Genomic DNA, 20922 nt, shown 5'->3' with positions numbered 1-20922 from the left:
AACAGGAGCTTCTTGCGGCATATGGCACGGGAAATTTTGTGAATGCTTCTGTGAGCAGTTACTTTGCTTATACCAGCTAGGTCACCATCAGTCTGTTGAAAATGGCCATCCGCGAAAAACCGTAAGGCGCAAGTTAGTTGTAGTATTGGCGGAAGAGCATGATCTCTGCAGGTCAATTCTTCATCATCTTTCAACAGCCCAAAAAGATAGTGAGTTGCGTCTTTTGAAAACCGGAATCGCAGTCTGAACTCGTTGTTCGAATACCTTTCGAAGGGGTTCTGAACATCTGCGAGATACTTTCTTGGCAGTCTGTACTGTTCATCATCATCGTCAGTAAATTCCAACAACTCCAGCAATTCCATAATCCTCCACTGATCTCCTTTCATTCATCCACGAGCAACTCAAAACAATAACAATCTGGCCTCGGTTCCGTGTTGAACTCGCTACAGCGACGAAGTAGACAGTAATTACTCGCAACTAACGGACTTGGCCGAGCGCGGCGCCAAATTGACATTTGAAACCGAATTAAGACCGCCGTCGCCTGGCGTCTTGGCCAAGTCATTCACTGGCCTTAAGCCAGGTCTAAATTAAGACAACTTTTTGAAACCCACCCTGAGAGTTCCGACACTATTCAACAGATGGTGGTGATCAGACAACTTCTAACTTCCGAACACGGCTCATGCCGAGATACCTGCTTGTGTTTTAATGACAGCTGCTGGCTTGATGTTGCCTTTTTGCAATACGATCTAAATGAGGTTCTGTACACTTGGTGCACACTGCACAAGTGCACGTACACATCCCGCATCAGTGTTGGGAGAGCCTACTTTTAGCACCGCGTTGGCGACGAAATTAAAGATCACGTTCTTGTGAATATTTTTGCGGTTCTCGCTTTGGACAAGTGGTTGTTACCAACGCATAACTACGGAACCGATATTCGCCTAGACATTTTGTGTAATTACTTTGACGTGAATTTCCACCTGGCGTGCATACCTTCTTCCAGCAAATCATCTAATAAACCAATGATGATGATCTACCCTGATTGCAATATGCAGACTGGATCGGTTGCGACTGTGATAGACGTCATTTAAGCCGACGCCGAAATGCTTACCTCTATAAATTCTGCGTTTTTTCTTGGGGAAGTGGTATAGCCCAGACATGGGGTGATTACTTTCTGAATGTAATCGATTGCGATTACGATTACTTCGGAATCATGCGATTACGATTACGATTACGATTACAGCAAAATCAGGAAGTAGTCGATTACGATTACTATTACATTGGAAAAGTAATCACGATTACTCACGATTATATTTGTTTTGCTTAGGACTATAATCTTAAATGAGATATTGGAAGACAATATAAGGATTGCGATGAAAAGGCTTAATGAGATATCAACTTCCTTCATACATCATGCGTCATTTGCTTATTACGTCATAATATACCAATTGCCCAACTTTGTAGTGGATGATTTATCGCATCCAACGATTTGCATTAATGCCAGGTCTTTACCTGCCGCACCCAAAATTCCTTAATAGGGTGGGGAGCGTGCTCGAAGGGGACTCAAAAGTATTTCGTAAACCAACATAAATTATAGAGTATTTTCGAGAATTTATTAATTCTTGAAAATGTTCTTCGAGCTTTGCGATTCAAATGTCTCTAGTACAGGGGTCACCAACGCGGACCAAATGACTCCCCGCGGTCGCTGTAGTAGTGGTGGCTTTTGGGGTGGGCGAGGTGGGCGGTCGCCCTGGTCGAAGGGCTCCCCTATTTGGATTATGCGCTTTCTTCAAGGATAATAACGAATAAACATGGAAATAAGTGTAAAGCAAGAATAGGATTCTGTGCAGATGTGTCAATCTTCATCAAATCTCTGCATTTGTTAGAAAAGTACCATATCCCGATAATCATCACGTCTCTGCATGCGGTAGAATTACTTAGTTTTAATGTAGTCTATCCTTGCACACATGAAAAAATAGACATGGCCGAATCCAGCACCTGGCCAAACCGTGATCGATAGATAATAATAACAGATGCGAAAGGGGACTCTGGGGGGCGAAGTCCCCCATAAGTTAAGGATAGATACTTATAAGTGGGCCCTGGTAAGTCTCGCCCAGCCCTCCCCCCATCCCCCCCGCCCAGCAGTTGAACATGGGTCGGCCGACCCCAAGGAACATACGAACGCAGTCGCTCGGGGCATTGCTTGTCTTCGCCCACGCGGCGGCTCAACGGGAATCTATAGTTAATATTCCCGAGTCTCGACGCGGAGATTGGCGCTTCTGCGCGCACTGCAGCAACGCAACTGAGCTTGGAGGAGCTGGTGTGAGCTCCTGAGAGTGAGCGTTTTTTTGTTCTTGGTAAGGGGCGGAAAACCGGCCCAGTGCTCTGATTGTCTTACTTTAAGTGAAGAAATCCAACTGAACACTGATAAACGACGGGAGTAGGCTACGTGGTAACCCGTCGGTCGTCGCAATAATCAGTACACACTACACAAGAAGTAGCTTTTTGTTTCAAAACGGTTGGTGACCCCTGCTCCAGTAGATAGCTGGGTTTGAAATGCATACCTCTTCCCCTCAAGAAAAAACATGCCTAGGCTATTTTATGGGAACAGGCATTTCGGAGCCGGTCATTACCGCGCCACGATCCCACAACACACCAAAAGACATATGCAGTTTCGGCCAACACGCAACTCCACGGGATGTGATACCAAAGAAATACCTTGGCCGAAACTTAGGGTATTCGTCCATTGTCAATAGCCGCGCTGGGTGGGCGTGACTAATAACTCCTGTCCTTCCAATCTGGGCCCACAATGCAAATGTCACCCGGCGCATCCACAAAGGAATAAAGCCATGGCAACTTGTGTGTCCGTCTCACAAAAGATATATATTCTTTTAGTCTGCTACGTTTGGGCGAGTATAATATCTTTTGATTATACAACGGACTGGAGGTCGCGAATTAACAACATACAGTAATTATAACAACATACCAGATGCTATGAATATGAATTACGTGCCTCAGCTTTACAGGTAAATCTGACACTCGGGGCTCAGAGAGGTTATAAATGAATAGTCATATAATGCAATTACCAATATTATTGACGAAATTCAGTTTTGAAAATTGACCAACGGTTGGACAGGGGAATTGCTGTTTTGGCTGAATTGCTGATTCTAGCTACAACCCACGCTAACATGTCAGGCTATATAAGCGGATGGTTATGGCGGCAGGTCCAAATGCTAAGTAACGAACTGTGAAATAACGATTGACGCCCGTTTCAAGTAGTTATATGAGAATAAGATATAGTTAACATAAAAATTCTGCCTTCAACTTGATGCATATACTGCGAGCTGCTGTTACGAGAAACGGCTAAGCACGGATCGGTTATGATAGATGTCAGCAGCTGTTTATTTGTAATGCTTCGTTGTGGAAACTGCAATGTTTTATTCGACGAGTACAAAATTCCGAATCTTCGTGAGGTGCACATGCATATGTAGGACTCCTGCTCGCCAAGCAGCAATGGTAAACTGCGTTTAACTAAGCAGAACCAAACACCAATAGGCTACATAAGTTACTATTTGAGCAGAGTGGTGATCAATATCCTGCTGCGAGGTAGCGGCTTCTGTAGTGTATTGATAACCTGATATACACCACGGGAGGTGTTCTTACAATCACACTACGATAGGCTTACCATATTTTGGAAATGTAAAAAGAGGACACTTTTTCAGAAATTTCAGACATGCAAAACTGGAGAAGAATTCTCAATACGACGGTAAATTTTTCCCACTTCGTGATCGGTTGACTAAAAAAAAAAAAGGTCATCACTTCCGCTCACAGCTCAAAATAACGTTTTTCTTTCCACATTCCCAGGTAGATGACTGAAAAAAAAAAAGGTCATCACTTCCGCTCACAGCTCAAAATAACGTTTTTCTTTCCACATTGCCAGGTGGATGACTGAAAAAAAAAGGTCATCACTTCCGCTCACAGCTCAAAATAACGTTTTTCTTTCCACATTCCCAGGTAGATGACTGAAAAAAAAAAAAAAGGTCATCACTTCCGCTCACAGCTCAAAATAACGTTTTTCTTTCCACATTGCCAGGTGGTTGACTGAAAAAAAAAAAAAAAAGGTCTTCTTTTCGCTCAGAGCTAAAATCACCGCTTTTCCCTCCGAAATACCCGCCGGAGCGTCACTTCTCGGCTAATTTGCGGCATATCGCTCGCAATTTGATCTAAATCTGACCTAAATTTTCAAAAAAGAGGACAAAATCTCAAAAAAGAGGACAAAAGGGCGTCCTCTGAGGACACTTTCAAAAAAGAGGACAAATCCTCTTAAAAGAGGACGTATGGTAAGCCTACACTACGATGTCCACCGCATGTCTGTTTACTATGTGTGGATACTTCTTACGCAATGACGAGCGGAGCTAATACTTCTGACGTAATAATGAGTCAGTGGCGTTTGAAAACAGACGTTTGTGCTATCGCTAAAGTGGTATATTAATTCCTTCTTTCATGTTCACGAATATTCAGTTTATGTCATAGTCCTTGTACAAACAAAAAGTAATCGTTCTTTCACAAAAAAATCGATTAGATATGGGAAGTAGTCGATTACGATTACGATTACTTCGGATTTTTTTCGAATGTAATCGATTGCGATTACTTCAAAATGCTGTAATCGTCGTAATCGATTACGATTACTAATCGCGATTACCCCATGTCTGGTATAGCCTACCCAAAATAGCACCAAGATAGCTAACGGCAATAAATCGCTCGAAGAAAATTTGAAGAAACTTATATAAATATCCAAAATAAACTCTATTTATGTTAATTTACGAAATAATTTGGGGTCCCCTTCGAGCCCCTTTGGGGTGCGGCAGTTACAGCCCTGCCTCTACCCATTCTACCCATAATTGCGGGACGTTAAATGTCCGCTAGCTGCGACATGTTATACGATGTCATTGCGCATTTGTCCTCTCGCATGTTGTCTATGACTCAATATTTTGACAAATTATGCGAAATACATCAATTTTATTCAAATATCGGAAAATGTTTTTTTCCGTGCCTGGCGTGAATATTACAATAGTAAATAACATCTTCGCGATGTGTGTGAAACAGTGGCGGCTCGTGACAATATCGGGCGGTGGGGCAAGGGCTGCGAGCGACTTTTATCAACATGACGTCACAATGGCGTTTTCCAACGTTAAAAAGTAACTTTAATATGATGGTCACATGAATTTCCCGACAACAGTGATTTTAACGTTGGTGCCGCGAGAGGTTTGCCGGTGAGCCGTGACTTGAAGTGTGGTAACAAATGTTTTATTCATTTTTTTTAATCAAAGGATTATTTTACATAATGTACGTGAACTAAGAATCGTCCCTATGCCACGAATCAATTATCAGGTCATCCTTAGTAGCATGCGTTATGATTTCATGGTAGAGTTAGAGATTACGCAAATCGATAGGCCGTCCGAAAGTGTTTCGTACACGATCCTGGTGTGTTACGACCACTGAGCTGGTGGTTACGAGTTGCGAACAGGTGATAGGCAACCAAAGCGGAGGTACCCGGCGTACGATTGGATCAATGGACTGGACAATTTCTAGACCTTTAATTTTCGCTCTAAAGGCAACTGCGTAAACTAGCCTACGTACGGAGCAAAGATTCAATACGATTCATGTTCGCACTTGACTTGACCAGACTAATTCCAATCAGTGTTGCCACTCTAGGTTCCCGGAAAAACACAAGATTATGTCCTGAAAAAGCACTAGATTGGCGAAAAAAACACTAGATTAGTAAATTGCCGGAAAAATTCGCCCTTGTCAAGTAATCATGATGACCAAGGTACAAATCCACAGATAAGAAGTGTTCCACACATGAATTCGATACATATGCATGATATACTGCATGATTTTTCAACGAAAATTAATGAAACGAATTCAACAGCGCAAAAAAAATCAAATTTGTCGCTTTCGAATTGTGCGGCATCATAAAAATTATCTTTCGATTTGTACACCATCCATCAAACATAAGTAGGCTATCATTTGTGGGGCATCTTGCTCACTACCGCACATCTTTCAACCAAACAATGGGGAGTTTTCCATATGCAGCATACTTCAATTCCATGAATGCAGTGGAATGTCGCAATGCCAAGAGATTCGTCATGAGCTTCCCCAGTAAATGGAATTTTGATTCACCGAATCCATTGTGCACGGATTTCAATTTTTGCAAAAATTCTGTTGGAGGGCATTGACTGATAAACTGCAGCTCATTTTGCGATCTTGATAAAGTTCAAGTTCATCAAATAATATCACAGAGGGAAATTGCACAGCGAGAGGAATGATTGATTTTACTATTCTTCTTCTTACTATTCTTCGGCCTGCTTACATTTTTCAATATTTATTGATGACGCGAGACTCGAATTGAACAATGCTTGATTAGCACTCCATCAATGCAGCTGGCGGGATGATCCGCAGGAATCCCGAAGGATCGTATCCCTGCAGCATGAATTATATTTTTATTGCAATTTTGTTCAATAAAACTGTCTGTCTGTTTGTCTCGGCAAACGAAAATCTTGCCCGAATCTGCAGACTGAGTTCAACAAGAAATGACAGTGCATCAGAGCGAAATCGCTCTTCATTTTTTCAGAGACTTTCGCTCATAAGTACGGATTCACAGCACACCCTGTTACGTAATAATTGCGTGTTACTGCACCACCACATAGAATTGTTGAAAACAAACACAGCCAGAGACACCAAATCGCCTTATTAGCAATAAATTTAGCGTATAATTAAGTGCCTAACGTTAGAATATTCATTATTCACTTAATTGCAGAAAAACACTAGATTAGCAGAATTTAGCGAAAAAAAACACTAGAACACTAGGACGACCGAAAAAACACTAGATCTAGTGTTAAAACACTAGGAGTGGCACCACTGATTCCAATGACTAGAACTCGAGAGATTGCGTAAGCCTAACTGCAAAGGTCAACGACTTCGGACACATACGCAATTGTTATCTCATAGATTGGGCCTGTCATATTGAATCCAGAACATCAATTTGAATGGTCTTTGAAGAACTAAGGACAGCAGCCTCGGAACTTCGGTCTCGGAACAACATAGTACATTTTGGCCTTGAAACTGGAGATTGTGACGCAACACATACGGCTTACTGTCTATAAGTCTGCTACGAAATAGCCGTTGGAAAATATATTAATCAATAAATACATGAATGAAAGCCGTAAACTTAGCATACTGTTACATGAAATCATCGAGAAGTAGCATTCGCAATCTCATAACCCATTCCGGCATGGTACACTGTCAAAATCAATACAAACAGACGAACACCGAACTTTGAGTAAAATAGATCGAGGAATAGGCTGATCGAATGATCAGCTGTTAGCCGACATCGAAAATGAAATAGCTATCGCATTTGACAGGGGATTGTAAGCAAATGGTTTGAAGGCCACAATTTCACAGTGAAATGCACATTGGCGAACATAAAATTATGTGAATATTTGAATGCAAACCGAGAAACTTAGTTAGCTGTTTCATGCGATCATCGAGATATACCATTGGAAATATCATCACCGATCTCGTTATGGAACGCAGACTAGATTAGCACAGACAGACACCGGCTTTTGCGTGAGATCCGCAATGATGTGGGTAGTCTAAGTATCAGATCAGCGCGCATCTCTACCATACTCGACCTCGAAAACGAAATAACTGCCTCAATCATTGAGCGTCAACTTTAAGACTTGGCACCGCGTTCGATACTAAAATCAAGACATACCGTGCAAAAGCTCATGACAGATCTAGGTATGGAACATCGTTAAAATCAATAGAGACCAATAACGGCTTTTGCGTAAATCTGTTAGCGATAAATGAAGAGTCAGCTCTCACTCGACTTTGGAAACGAAATTACCACCCACATAGTTCAGTGACAAACTTAAAACTTGTTACAGCGGTCGATACTAACATTAAGACTTACTGTGCCAAATGTCATGACCGATCTCGGTATGGAACGTCAAAATCAATGGAGACCAATGCCGGCTTTTGAGTAAAATCTGTTTGCTGTACAATGTACATTGTACATGATAGATCAGCACACACTGAACTTCGGAAACGAAATTACTACCCTTATCTTTAAGTAGCAAGCCTGAAACTTGGAGCAGTGCTAAATACTACCTTCACGACATATCATACCAAGTTTCAAGAATTATCATGGTGCGAAACACCGTCAAAATCGACATATACCAGCAAAGGTCGACTCAACGCATATCATGGTAATCGAGTTCAGATATAGATACGATTGTTACATCACACCTTAAGGGCGACAGGCATAGTTGCCCCACTTGCTCGGCCATTTTACGAATAAGAGAGAGTAAATCACCGTTTCTTTATTGTGCGCGGCTTTGAGAGAATAGATAGTGAAAGCTTGTTATGAGCGCTACCGGGGCAAGCCCCGGCTAGGCATTCACAAAGCGAAAACACAGAAGAGAATTCGATTTTCGCAGAGACTTCGCTATGTATGGGCATTTGTTAGCGAAAGCACAAGAATAATGCGGGTTTCGCTGTGATCTCGGTATATACTGATTGCTGTGCGTCTATAAATGGTTAAATTGTTATTGAACAGAATTTTAGGTGGGGCAATGCCCCAGTTGCCCTATAGGACGAGCCGCCACTGGTGTGAAATGCCAGTCTGCGAGGTCCCGTTAAACAAGGCCTACTTGAAATACATTGAATAATCTTAATTATTGTTGATGCTCCGGCCCGCGGCTTCATCTAAACTGGGAAACTGGCCCACAAGCACATTTGAGTTTGAGACCCCTGGTCCAGTTGTTCCGTATCTCCTCCGATACCACTCATTTCTATGATATTTTTCTATGCAAGAGATGATAGGATTCTAATAACAAGTCACGGTTTATGATTCTGCAAAACACCATCAATATGACCTTTCGACTTTATTTTACCCCCACAAAAACAATAATTTCTTATTCACTACACTTGGCGTTTCCCAGTCCACTTTCCATCAAATTTGTGAAGAATTAAGTTTCGCACCGATTTAAAATCACGTGTCAGTAGTAGATGCTGTGTCAAGGAACACAAAAATGCGATTTTTATCGAGATAAGCCTCATATTACCCATATCACAGCGAGTTTTGCTACGATCGTTAGCACAAATTCTGTTCATTTATCGCAATTTAATTAGCAATCGAAGTTGTGTTTCGAGGACGTCCGAACGGCGATTGCAGTCATTTGGCGATCACTTCATTCTGGGTCAATCAATGTACTTCACAATACATTACAAATATCAAGAAGCGCATGATGACAAATTGCGATGTAGTCACAATACGTTCTTTCTCCATTTTTGGCAAGCTACTTAAAAAGGACAGACACTGTCTACTCGAGAATGCCGAAAATGTAGGAAACTATCTTTCGTTGTACTCCAACAAATTTCAATTATTATTTTTACCATAATACGTGATATAACTACTGGAATTCTTCATAGGGTCAGATTTCGTTAAAATACAAGCTTTTTCGTGTAAAAATTGGTCAGTTTTAAAGTCAAAAACTTTTTTTTTCAGGCCAAACTACTTCGTAAGAACAGTCAGTTCCAACCAGAAATGCATATAAGTGGTACAATTTTAACATTATGTGCAAAAACACTTAATTTGCATACGTGAGATAAAAATTTGGTAAAAAAATGTCAAAATTTTCACTTTTTAGGTCAAAATCTTCCGCCCTAGTCTTCACTCACTCACGTCGAGCATGTCCGCATTCAAGTCGAAATACAAGCAATTTCTTCTAATTGAATACTAGCCAGCCTCCAGGATTACCGGACGACCTAGCATCGTCCTCGCCTTCCGCCACATGCCACCTTATTTTGTCGCTTGCGTCTTTTATTCTCTGTATTACTTTTCATTCAGTGTGCATGCCTCTTCTTTACTTCGCTTAGGCCAAGGTGGGTGTCTGATCTTAAAGACTACTCCAAGTTGTTTCGACACCTTCCTATCTCATCATCATCATCATTGGTTTATTAGCAATTTTATCTGTTCAATACACCAAAAAAAAGACGATACAATGAAAAGAAAGGAAGATGTCGAAGCGACTAGGAGTTGTCTGTGGAATCAGACACCCACCTTGGCCTAGGCGATGTAAAGAGGAGGCATGCACACTGAATGAAAGTAAGAAAGATAGTATAGAAAAAGGAAGCGACAAGAAATAGGGCGGCATGTCATGGGAAGCGAGATCGATAGGTCAGTCGTGGTCCGGTAATCTTGAGGATGGAATGTGGACAGCTTTGTGGTGCTTTGAAACGATGAAAATATTAATAAAACTGACTGATTGACTTATAAAGTCTATGCTTGGTACTAGGGAGGTTTTTTGTGACCTAAAAAATCAAAATTTTGACTTTTTTTTGACCTAAACAAACTGAATTTTGACCAAATTTTGACCTAACGTATGCAAATTAGGCGTTTTCCCACATAATGTTAAAATTGTACCCCTTATCTTCATTTCTGGTCGGAACTGGTGTCCTAACGAAGTAGTTTGGCCTGAAAAAACGTTTTTGGCTTAGAAACAGGCAACTTTTTACATGAAAAAAACCAATATGTTAACGAAATCTGGCCCTACTTCCTCTATTAATAACACCATGTACAAATGATAAGTTCACCGACAGTGGAAAATCTACGATACAAACGAAATGCAGACGTCAAAAAATTTGACTTTATGGACAATTTTGACAAATTTTGACCTAACGCTACAATTTTGACAAAATTTTGACAAATTTTGACATGTCAAAAAAAACCCGCCCTACTCATAACATTTGTAGCTTGTTAGCATCACTTGGCGGTGACAGAAATCGAGCGGACGATGCCGAAACGATATTTCAGACCTCGCCGGAACTGATAACCGCTGAATAAGTTTTTGCATGCTAATTTAATGATAATTTGTCATTGTTGTAATTTGCGCAATCGAATCTGAACATATGGTCAAGGGGAGTACCAGGAGTAACCTGCCTATTAAAAATGGCATACCCATTTTTGTAAGTTGAGTGACATGTGAAGCGCTGCGAGGCAGACTGACACGTGAGACCGGCTCGGACGGAGGTATACCACAATTTCGATATACGCGAGGGGTTTGACACTGGAAGCTGTTCGACGACGCGCCGAGATTTTGAAAGACCAAAGTCATGCTGTCTGAACGTGAGTTGAATTGAAAGAATTCGTATAATATACCTTGTTTTGTACATAAGAAGCGAATGCATATGTTTTTGCCTGACTCTGACTGTAAATTACCCAAACCCTAATTTCAACTGGAAATTTCAATGGTTTTTAAAGCACGAAAACGTCAGAAATGGTCGGTAAACCCAAACGGTCATACTTGGGCGCACGACACCACCAAGTTTGGATCGAAGATGCTCGAAAAAATGGGATGGACCCATGGGAAGGTTTGCTATGAACACTGAACAGTTATATAGCTTCTATTGTACGGAGTAACATCTTATTGCATGTGTTTCTTATCCAGACATTTAGCAAATAAAAACTCCAAAAAATCAGTAGGCTCGTGTAAAAGTGTTCTCTATAAATGTAAACTGATATGTGTACGGAGTACTGGTATTGCTTTCAATAAGTCATCAAAATGGTTGATAGTTTCATTGCAAATCTATGGTGCGGACAGCTGAACCTGATTTGAGTTATTTTCGTAAAATACAAGGTATTGTCCTGTTATGTCATGTCCAATTTGATAACTAAGTCAGTGTCCACTATCCAGTCACCAGTTGTCATTTGTTAGTACTCAGTAAACTTATATAACTGTTTCGCAGGGTCTTGGAGCAAACGAGGATGGTCGCACGGAGATCATCAAAGTAAAAAAAAAGAATGATAGTCTCGGTGTGGGATTTTCCAAAAAGGATGCGGTAGGAATAAAACTTATTACTTTGATTCAACGGTTGTCCATTTAAAATTTATGGTTCGCAGCATTAAACATAGCTGTTTGAAGTAGTATTCTCGCGTCTTCGTTGTGACGCCCATTCGGAGTGGGTTCAATAAGTTTATTGAAAGACTCGAACTGATTTCTCAATATTTCCGAGCAGATTCATTCACATCGTAAATTTTGCGAGGTAGAATCTGGATTTTTACTTGTGCGAGTTGACAGACACTGAAGGAGTAATAAATATAATTGTTGTAATGGTAATGGAGGTAACTTGCGAACAGTTTGTCTCGGCTCATTATAGTAATATCCATTATCCATCCAGAAATATCACGGTGGTCAGGTTATGTCTGTTTGGGCTTTTGTTTTTCTGCCTCTAACTCATGGTTTTGATGGATTTATTCCTTGCTAGCTAGCTATGAGGTTGAAATTATGCTGTCTCTAGTAGAAACCTCAAACTTGGCTGTCTAACAGTATCTTTTACCATTCCAGCACAACTGGGTCGCGCATCAGGACGATTTCTCGAGCTTATTATCGCAACTGAATGGCCACCATGCGCAACAAGACGATAATTCCAAAAAAGGTGGGTTGATAACCAATGTTCCCTCTAATTTTTCAAGAGTCTGCGCAAACACGCCAACTCACTGCGCAGGCCCTCGGACAACAGTGCGCAACCACTCTCCAATAGGGTGATAAAACTAACTACTGGGGGGCTTCGCCCCCCAGACCCCCCTAGGGCTCTAGGGTTTTCCGGTACTTATCATCTACATTGGGTGCCCATTTAGTAGCGGCGTCCCTAAACGTGCGAAAAATTTATATCTTTCATGATTGCATCGGCCAATATGATCGGGAATTGCATAGATATGGCTATCAATTTTTATCCTCTCCCTGCTCACATAATCAGATTTACCGGTAGAGCTGATCCAGTGAGGTGTGTTGGAATAGATATGCCCTCTAAATAATGATAAAACATCTTCGGTCGCACCCGTTGATATAATGACTTCGTTACATGATGCTATTTCGTGACCCCCTATCTGCTATGTCAAAAGATGTTGAAATCGCCAAAACGTACTAAAGTAAAAGACGTGCACGATTTCAAATTGGTATTTCTTAACTGGAAAACAATGTTCCCTCGATATGGCATTTGTCTTGTTGTGGGACTCCGATCGCCAGGACAGGAACATTCGGCGCCAGCCATTTAGGCGCCTATGGACATGGACAATTACACATATAATTGTATATATCGAAGTTTTCGGTCAGTACCGGGGCAGTCTTTTTCAGCTAAGATTTTCTCGCTGCTGATCGTTCTGGCGCACTTCTTGGAGTCTCATGTTACATAGCCTTTAACTTCATATGTCTTGGCGCGTCATGGTGCGGTAATGGCCGACGCTCAACTGCCCATTTCTATAAATCATGCGTAATTTTTGTTGGGAAAGGGTACCCAATAATCAGATATCTGACGATAATAAAACGCGCGTAGCGCGAAAAAAAATTCCTGAAAAATTCCAAAAAATACACCATGATTTATGTTGATTCTCAAAATAATTTTGGACCCCCTTCGAGCTCGGCCCCTCCAATTGGGGGGTTTGGGTGCGAAAGTTGCGGTCCTGAATGAATCTTACGCAATGTTCATGCCACGCGGAGAAGACTATTCGTTAGATTCTCGGAGATTAACTTCGAGCTAGCCCATTTTTATTATTTATTATTTGTAACTTTGTTAAACCATGTTATTTCGCCATTCCCAGAAAATAATGCGCTATTGAAATGATATCAGTATCGCTCACGCGTACGACGCCATACTAAAAAAATATCTTCCGTGAGGCGCACGTGATTGAGAATTCTCATTTCTTCACGGAGCGCAATAGTTACCTTTGTGGGGCGCACTTGTACTTCGATTTCAGACTTCAGTGATAACACTATTTGGCCCTGAAAATGTTCCATCTTAATTTTCACGAATCTGCGCGCCTGCGTGGTCCATTGGACAACAGTGCGCAACAACTATAAAAAAAAATCATTTCTGATTTTCTTTGTGCGCAGGGTAGATTTTCTGTGCGCAGAGACCTTTTCACTGCGCATTTGCGCACGTGCGCAGCTTAGAGGGAACATTGTTGATAACCAAGTATTTATATGTTTTCACGGTACGTCATCTGTATTTTGTCTGTAGTACTCTGTTTCCAATGTTTCTTTTAGCTCGAGACCTTAATCCTATTAATATTCATGTCGAGTAGCAAGTACATCCAATGGGTATTACGGCTTATTTGCAAGTTGTAAGGCCACAGTCGACGATTGATGATCTATCCACATATCAAGCTACTACATTAATATTGTTCTATTGTAGTCGGTGCCACAGTTTTCAAAAATGTCATTGAAGTACATATGCTTCTGGCGGACTTGACTGCGGCATAGATTATTGCAAAACATCCAATGATTGTAGGCTTGCTTTCTACGGTCTATTTCACCTTTGCAACATGTGACTATTGAGGCATAGCAATCTTTTATTATACTGTTTCCCACTCCAGTCGGCAAGTTTCTTCTTGCTTTCCATAGACTTGAACGAAGGACGACATAGTAATTGCGTATTACCGTCGTCAATTTCAAAAGGGCAGAAGCTCCTAATGCGCGGTTGTGTGATTCCAAGGAATAACAATATTGTGTAAAACCCCAGCAGACAAACACAAGGCAGGGCATGACGAGCAAGATAGGCTGGTTACAAAGTCCATATTGTATCAAGATCATCATCGTCACTTCTGTTCTCACTCCTGTGACCGGCACGTAGTTATGACTGACTGATCGATCGGTACTATTGAATGGCACATGAAAATGCCCTTGAAACATTTGTAGCAGGATTTTCTTTTACAGAAATTGCAAGTTTGGAAGAAATATCAAAAACCCAAAAGAGAGTACATTATCACCGGTACGCAAGAGGTGAGACTAAGGCAGTCTAAGACAATGGTGGCTTACTCTGTGCCTCATTTATGTCGTTGCTTTTCTTGACGTACTGTGATATTCTTCTCAGTTATATGCTCTGTGTCAGAATATAGGTGTCTGTACTTTTTCCAAGCCTATCACTTGTTGGTATCAGTTGTGATCGTGTTTTCATGAAGTATGTCGAACTATGTTTTCCATTGAAAGTGTGCATGCGTATCTCCATACCAAAGTAATCATAGTAGACTTGTATGTCGTTGTTGTCCATTTATCGGAGTTGATTGTACACAGACCTGTGATCACTTGGAGATATATCAAAAGACTCCTCACAGTGATGGCACATGCTGGATAAGGATACTTATTTAGTATTGTGTTGAGTTATCGAATAAAACTGACCTTGTACTCTGATAGTAAACGCTGCTTCATAAATTAGCATATATCTTGACTCCTTTATCTTGATGCCCGCAGGTAAAGATCTCACAAACTACAAGAAGAATGACTTGGATGCGATATTCGGCAAACGGTCGGCAAAGAGCGCCCCTGCCACGCCAGCAGATTCCTCTGACGTGAGCAATTGGAATTTGTGCCGTGCCTTGAGAGTCATTTGTCGACTTCTTGACACTTTAGGGAAACACGTCTGGCGAGGACAGCGCGTCTTCGTGCCCTGACGTAGTCGCGGTGAAGAGGTCAAAGAAAAAAGTCCGTTCCGAAAATCAGGTCACGTCCACTCTCAGCGTGCAGGAGTATTTCGCGAAAAGGATGGCGATGTTGAAGAATAAGCATGTAATTTTGTTGTTTGTGCATTTTCCCCCCTAGGCTGGCGTTACGTTAGGCTTAGTCAAGCCGCAGTAGTTGTCCTAACGAGGTATGCGCTTAGGCGGTTGGAGTGAAGAATGTCTTGTTCTGGATCTTATTTCTTTCACAAACTTTCAAAGCTGCAACTGTGGACTTGCTTTTGTTTGATCCCAAGACCTGCTGCAGGTGGAGGGATCAGTAAAACAAAGAAATAACAAGCACAAGCGACCTACGTCTGCCTCTTGTAGGTTTAGCCCGTTTACCATGAGACGTTACGACAAGTGTATGTAGGTACATCCATTTATGTCCTGGATCGGCTGTACAGAAACTAATGCGATGGAATTTCCACTTCACCAGTGTTGGGATCAAGTCACTACCTTCGAGACACGAGTCATTTCGAGTCATTGCACATTTTGACTCATCTCAAGTCAAGTCAATCGATTTTCGAAGGTGACTCAAGTCAAGTCAGTCGATTTTTGACTCACGACTCGAGTCATCCCAACACTGCACTTCACTAGTTGAAACCGATAGCGAAACTGCCTTCATCGCGTGTTTCATGTTTTACGTTTAGATAGAACAATAGAACAATAAACATATACGACACAGTTGAAGGATTGAGTTGGTTGATTTCTCTGTCCGTTTTACCACAGTATAGGCTTTATTCTGCGTGTTGTCGTTATTCGTATCATCGTTGATGCCAAAAGGTGCTCAATTTTAGCTCAGCATTGACGATCGGCTGGAATTGAGGATTTTTTTTCTGGGTGTGGCGCAAATATTGTAGACGTGATGTGTGCATATTCCCTCATAGCCGGACTCGAGTCGAGAGAATGAATCGCCGCCTGGTCCCGGTGTGTTGGCCGAAGAGTCGAAAACAAAATGCCCGAATAGCGAAGTTACGTCCGCCCTCACTGTGCAGGAGTACTTGTCTCAGAAAATGGCGTTAAAGAAGTCTAAGCAGGTACATGACAGCATGATATCGTCTTGTTTCTCACCTACCCGGACATCTAATCAGTTATGGTAATTTGAAAAATGTATTTGTAAGCAGACTTGTTTGCAATGATACTCCTGCCGAGTGAGAGACTGGTACTTAGAGGGCAAACTATCGTTTGTTTGAATAGATTTGCCTCAATTTTATGTGTGATATCTTCTCAACTGGATGATGTAACTGCTGTTTTACGTTAACTGTGTATGATCTCGAAGATTGCGCGACTTGTGACCGCCATCAGAAATTTAGCATTCGTCTGATCTCTGTACGCTGTATTGTCACAAGCTGCCTATCTGTACTGCATCGATACTGTTATACAGTATACACTCTTATCAGTGCCACAGCTTGAAATATGTCATCAAAGATATAAATCCTTCTGGTGCACCGCACTGTGGCATATATCATTGCAAAATATCCAACGATTGCAGGCTTGCTTCCTACGGTCTATTTCACCTTTGCAACACGTGATTCTCGAGGCATGGTGCTCTAGTGAAGTGCATCTGTCCCGCACCAATCGTCGAGTTTCCATTTTCTTTGGCATTAATGACTCTAATTATTGTAGAAGGCCAGAGGATGACATGCTTGGTTATGTAATTGTATAGAATAACAATCGTGTATGAAACAGACAAACACATACTAAATAGCATGACTATCAACATAAAGCTAGTTACAAGGTCCATATTTCATCAAGAACGTGATCAGTATGTTGTCACTTACACATGATCCCGTTCTCAAGCCCAGGACTGGCACACAGTTACGATTAATAGAAGAACTTATTGTATTGACACATTCATATGCCTTATTCTTACTGATCACAGTGATCATGATCATTCATGTCTATGCCCTTCGATTGAAAATAATGTGCAAGTTTATCAATAATAATGCTAGTAATAACAGATAACTATATTTGACTGCTTTTATGTTGACTACAAATCCGATTTCCTAGAAATTTCAAGATCACACTCAACACTCGGAAAATGAAGAAAAACAAGCTGGAAACGATACAGATACGGTAAGGCCATTGCGAAATTATCGGTTAGGCTACCGATTGCGAATAAAGAAATATAATTCAATCAAACCATATGCTCAGGCCATGTTATTTTTGGCATATGCCAAAACTGCCAAAAATAACTAATTTTTGGCATTTCTCGATTTTTATTTTTGGCAGTTTTGGCATCGTCCTCTAAATAGATAGTTTCAGCCTTGAATTATTCACAAAAACGCTTTATTTGGGCTAGTTTGTCAAAAGACACCAAAAAATGTGCAGCATCCACGTATAATCAGTGCCAACAAACAATAATAAGAAGAAAAAACCTAACGATTTCATTGGTTAATAAAATCAAACGAAACCACAAAATGTACAGTATCCACCAGAATCAGTGCCAATAGGCAAAAAAAAAAAAAAGAAAAGCCTAACAAACACGCTCAACAGCTGATTGTTACAGCGGCTGAATAGACTTGAATCGTTTGCACTGTAACAGTACTTCCAAACTCAGGTCAGCTAAGTTTCTTCTAAATTCATTTCTCGCCCAGCCAATCTGGGAAATATCGGCTTCAACAGTAGCCGTTTAGGGAAAGAATGTTGCCAGTCATCCACAAAAGGTTTTCAGAGCTTCAAAATCTTCGCCAGTGCCATTGATCACATCGCGGAAAGAATTTACTTCCCGATCCTTTTCTAGGAGTTTCCTGTGTTGTCTCTCAACACATTCTATTTAGTAGCCAGACTATCATTTCTCCTTCAGTTTAGCGATATATTTTCGGAGGACTTTTGTCAGTTCAGGTGGATTTAATATTACCAACTCGCATGGAAGAGTCCTGGGAAGGTTAGGTTGTTTAAGAACATTGACGCAACATGACTGTCTGGCACAACGAGACTATGCAGCTCAGAAATAGCCAGACAGTTTGTTGCGTCACAATGTTCAAGTCGATCACAATGCAAAAATCGTGGTTGATTGTGGGGTTTCCAGTTCCATGAGCAGAATATAATTTATATTTTAATAACCAGTACTGAGGCAGCTTCTCATTGATACCCGTTTTATCAAATTTATGCTCGACAAGCCGGTCAAAAATGGTCGTAAAATTGCCTTTGGTCATACGGAAAGTATGACGTAAACCAAATGCAGTCAGCCGTTCAATCTCACTGTGCCCACCCCACACCATTTAGGACAACATGCTTTCACCCCTAATGGGTGGGTTGGACCCAGATTAAGAAACCTGCCTTTCACAAACGCTCTTCTCGCTTGTAACGTGGTCCTGTTAACACAACACTATGAACGAAATACACTATTTGGCAGGCCGTGTTATTTTTGGCATATGCCAAAAATTGCTTAGTTTTGGCATTTTCAAATTTTTATTTTTGGCAGTTTTGGCATCTGTCTCCTGAAATGCCAAAAATAACACGGCCTGCATATGCTGGTAATCCCTGAGTGCACGTTATACCATGTGAAGTCTCCCAGTCAATCCAAGTCTTCCAATGAATGTAAACTTTCATAATCGCTGTTAGTCGATTTGTGAGTGATGATTGGCTTCACACAGTAGACTGATATTATCAAGTGACGTTTTTTTTACTTGAATGCAAATGAATGTTGATATTTTTGGCTATTGATGTGCTAAGTGCATATTGTGCTATGAGATGTCTTCACTAGTTTTTATAATTCAGATACTTTAGATTTTATTCGACATAAGTTGGTAGGTCTTGGTAATAGTATGGTGCTATATCTGCTATATGCCTTTGGAACCTAAGTACCGGTATAATGATCCCTGCTCGTGACGTGATTAATCTGTCGTTAGGACTTTGTCGAAATATGATCTTGAAAGTCCCGTGGTAGATTTTCCAAGATAATTTTGCAAGCTTCCTGAAATGCTGCCTTGTTAATCCCCCAATAGGTTTTGACCCATCCGAGCCAATTGCATATTCTATGTGGCCGTGACATATCATGAGATGACGGTAGCGTGAGAATCCTTGCATATGTTGTTTGATCGATATTGCTGAATTTCACAGTAGAGAACTCTTTCCACTTGTGTGTGATGGTTGTCAGTTCTTTTTGTTTATTTTTGACCCTTCAATGAATATAGTGACAGTCAAGGGTGTTGACGAAACAGTTGTTTGTAGTAAATTGGTCATTCAGTTTTCATCAACACTGACCCTGCCAAACATATTTGCAAATCTATTATGGTACGAGTTTCGATTTCTGCACCTCTTTTCCTTTGCCTGTTCTAACTGGCAAGCGTTCTTGATATGACACCTATTTATTCAGGTTATGAACGCTGATAGCTCACATGACGTCGAAAACAAACCAGAGGCCGATGGACAATCGAAAACAAGGAAAAAGAAAAAATCAAAGGCGCGAAAAGGTGAATTGACAGAAAATGGTGTAATGAACAGCGATGTAATAAGCTCCGATACGATCGAGCCTGCTGTAAAAACTGCAAAAAAGAAGAAAAAGTCAAAATCTCGTGAAAATGGGGACACACTGATCGAGGATTCCGAGACAGTAGTCACCGAAAATCGAACTGCTTGCGCCACCGCCGAATCTAACGTGAAGGTTTCAAAGAAGAAGAAAAAGTCTAGGAAGAGGTGTACGGACGTAACTGGTATTGACGAGCCCAGTTCCAAGATTGTTAGGACTGTCTGACTTTGTCCACGTTTACTTCATCTTATTTTATGGCGAATATATATATAAAAATGATTCATTAGCAGTGAATGTAACATATGAGGGTTACACTTTCAGTATGGAATTGCTGCAGCCAAATTCCGGGTAATAGGCTTAGGGCTAGCAATAGTTGACTGTCGTTGGGCAACGTACGATTGCCAAGTGCGTGTCGCAACTATTTCCATTCCGATCAGTGTATTTGGTGTTGGAAAGATCAGGATTGGCGCCGGAATCGATTAGAGATCGGTAAATCTCGCTATATAAAAAATATCTGTGGTGGGTGAGGGATTTTCGAAAATGTCAGCTCGGGTGTATGAATTTACACATACCAGATCTAACCAACAGAGCGTCTTGGCTCCGTTCCCAAAAGATTGGGAAATTGCGTTCGCTAGAGGGCGGGTGCGTTCTGCATTGAGTGGAAGCCACAATGCGCATCGAGAAGCATCGTTCTTATCTTTTACGAGGGATTGTTCTACCAGACAGGGTGGTCGGGCAATCTCCAGCAACAGCAATGTGAATTCGCCCGTTCGCCATCGATCGATAGTATTTGACAAATATGTCGTCCTGGATCAAATATCAGCACAATGCTGAAGTGCATCTATGGGTTGCATACCTGTGAACGAAATGGTAGGCCAGGGTTACCAATCCA

The 20922-nt window shown here is 41.2% G+C and overlaps 1 protein-coding gene across 1 annotated transcript; it reads left to right on the top strand.

Moving 5' to 3' along the window:
* The first annotated feature begins 10940 nt into the window (after nucleotides 1-10940).
* On the top strand, nucleotides 10941-20309 carry LOC145447945 (uncharacterized). Its single transcript, XM_080326223.1, has 10 exons — nucleotides 10941-11188; nucleotides 11324-11433; nucleotides 11809-11901; nucleotides 12408-12498; nucleotides 14775-14840; nucleotides 15309-15406; nucleotides 15468-15623; nucleotides 16444-16593; nucleotides 17567-17632; nucleotides 19878-20309. The coding sequence occupies exons 1-10, from the start codon at nucleotides 11176-11178 to the stop codon at nucleotides 20253-20255; spliced, it is 1221 nt and encodes a 406-aa protein (XP_080182349.1). The 5' UTR covers nucleotides 10941-11175; the 3' UTR covers nucleotides 20256-20309.
* Nucleotides 20310-20922: the final 613 nt, after the last annotated feature.

This window comes from Botryllus schlosseri, chromosome 10, assembly GCF_051294905.1.
Source record: "Botryllus schlosseri isolate E-star chromosome 10, Bs_hap1, whole genome shotgun sequence".
In the NCBI taxonomy this organism is placed as follows: Eukaryota; Metazoa; Chordata; class Ascidiacea; order Stolidobranchia; family Styelidae; genus Botryllus; species Botryllus schlosseri.
This window is presented reverse-complemented; position numbering and strand designations above follow the sequence as displayed.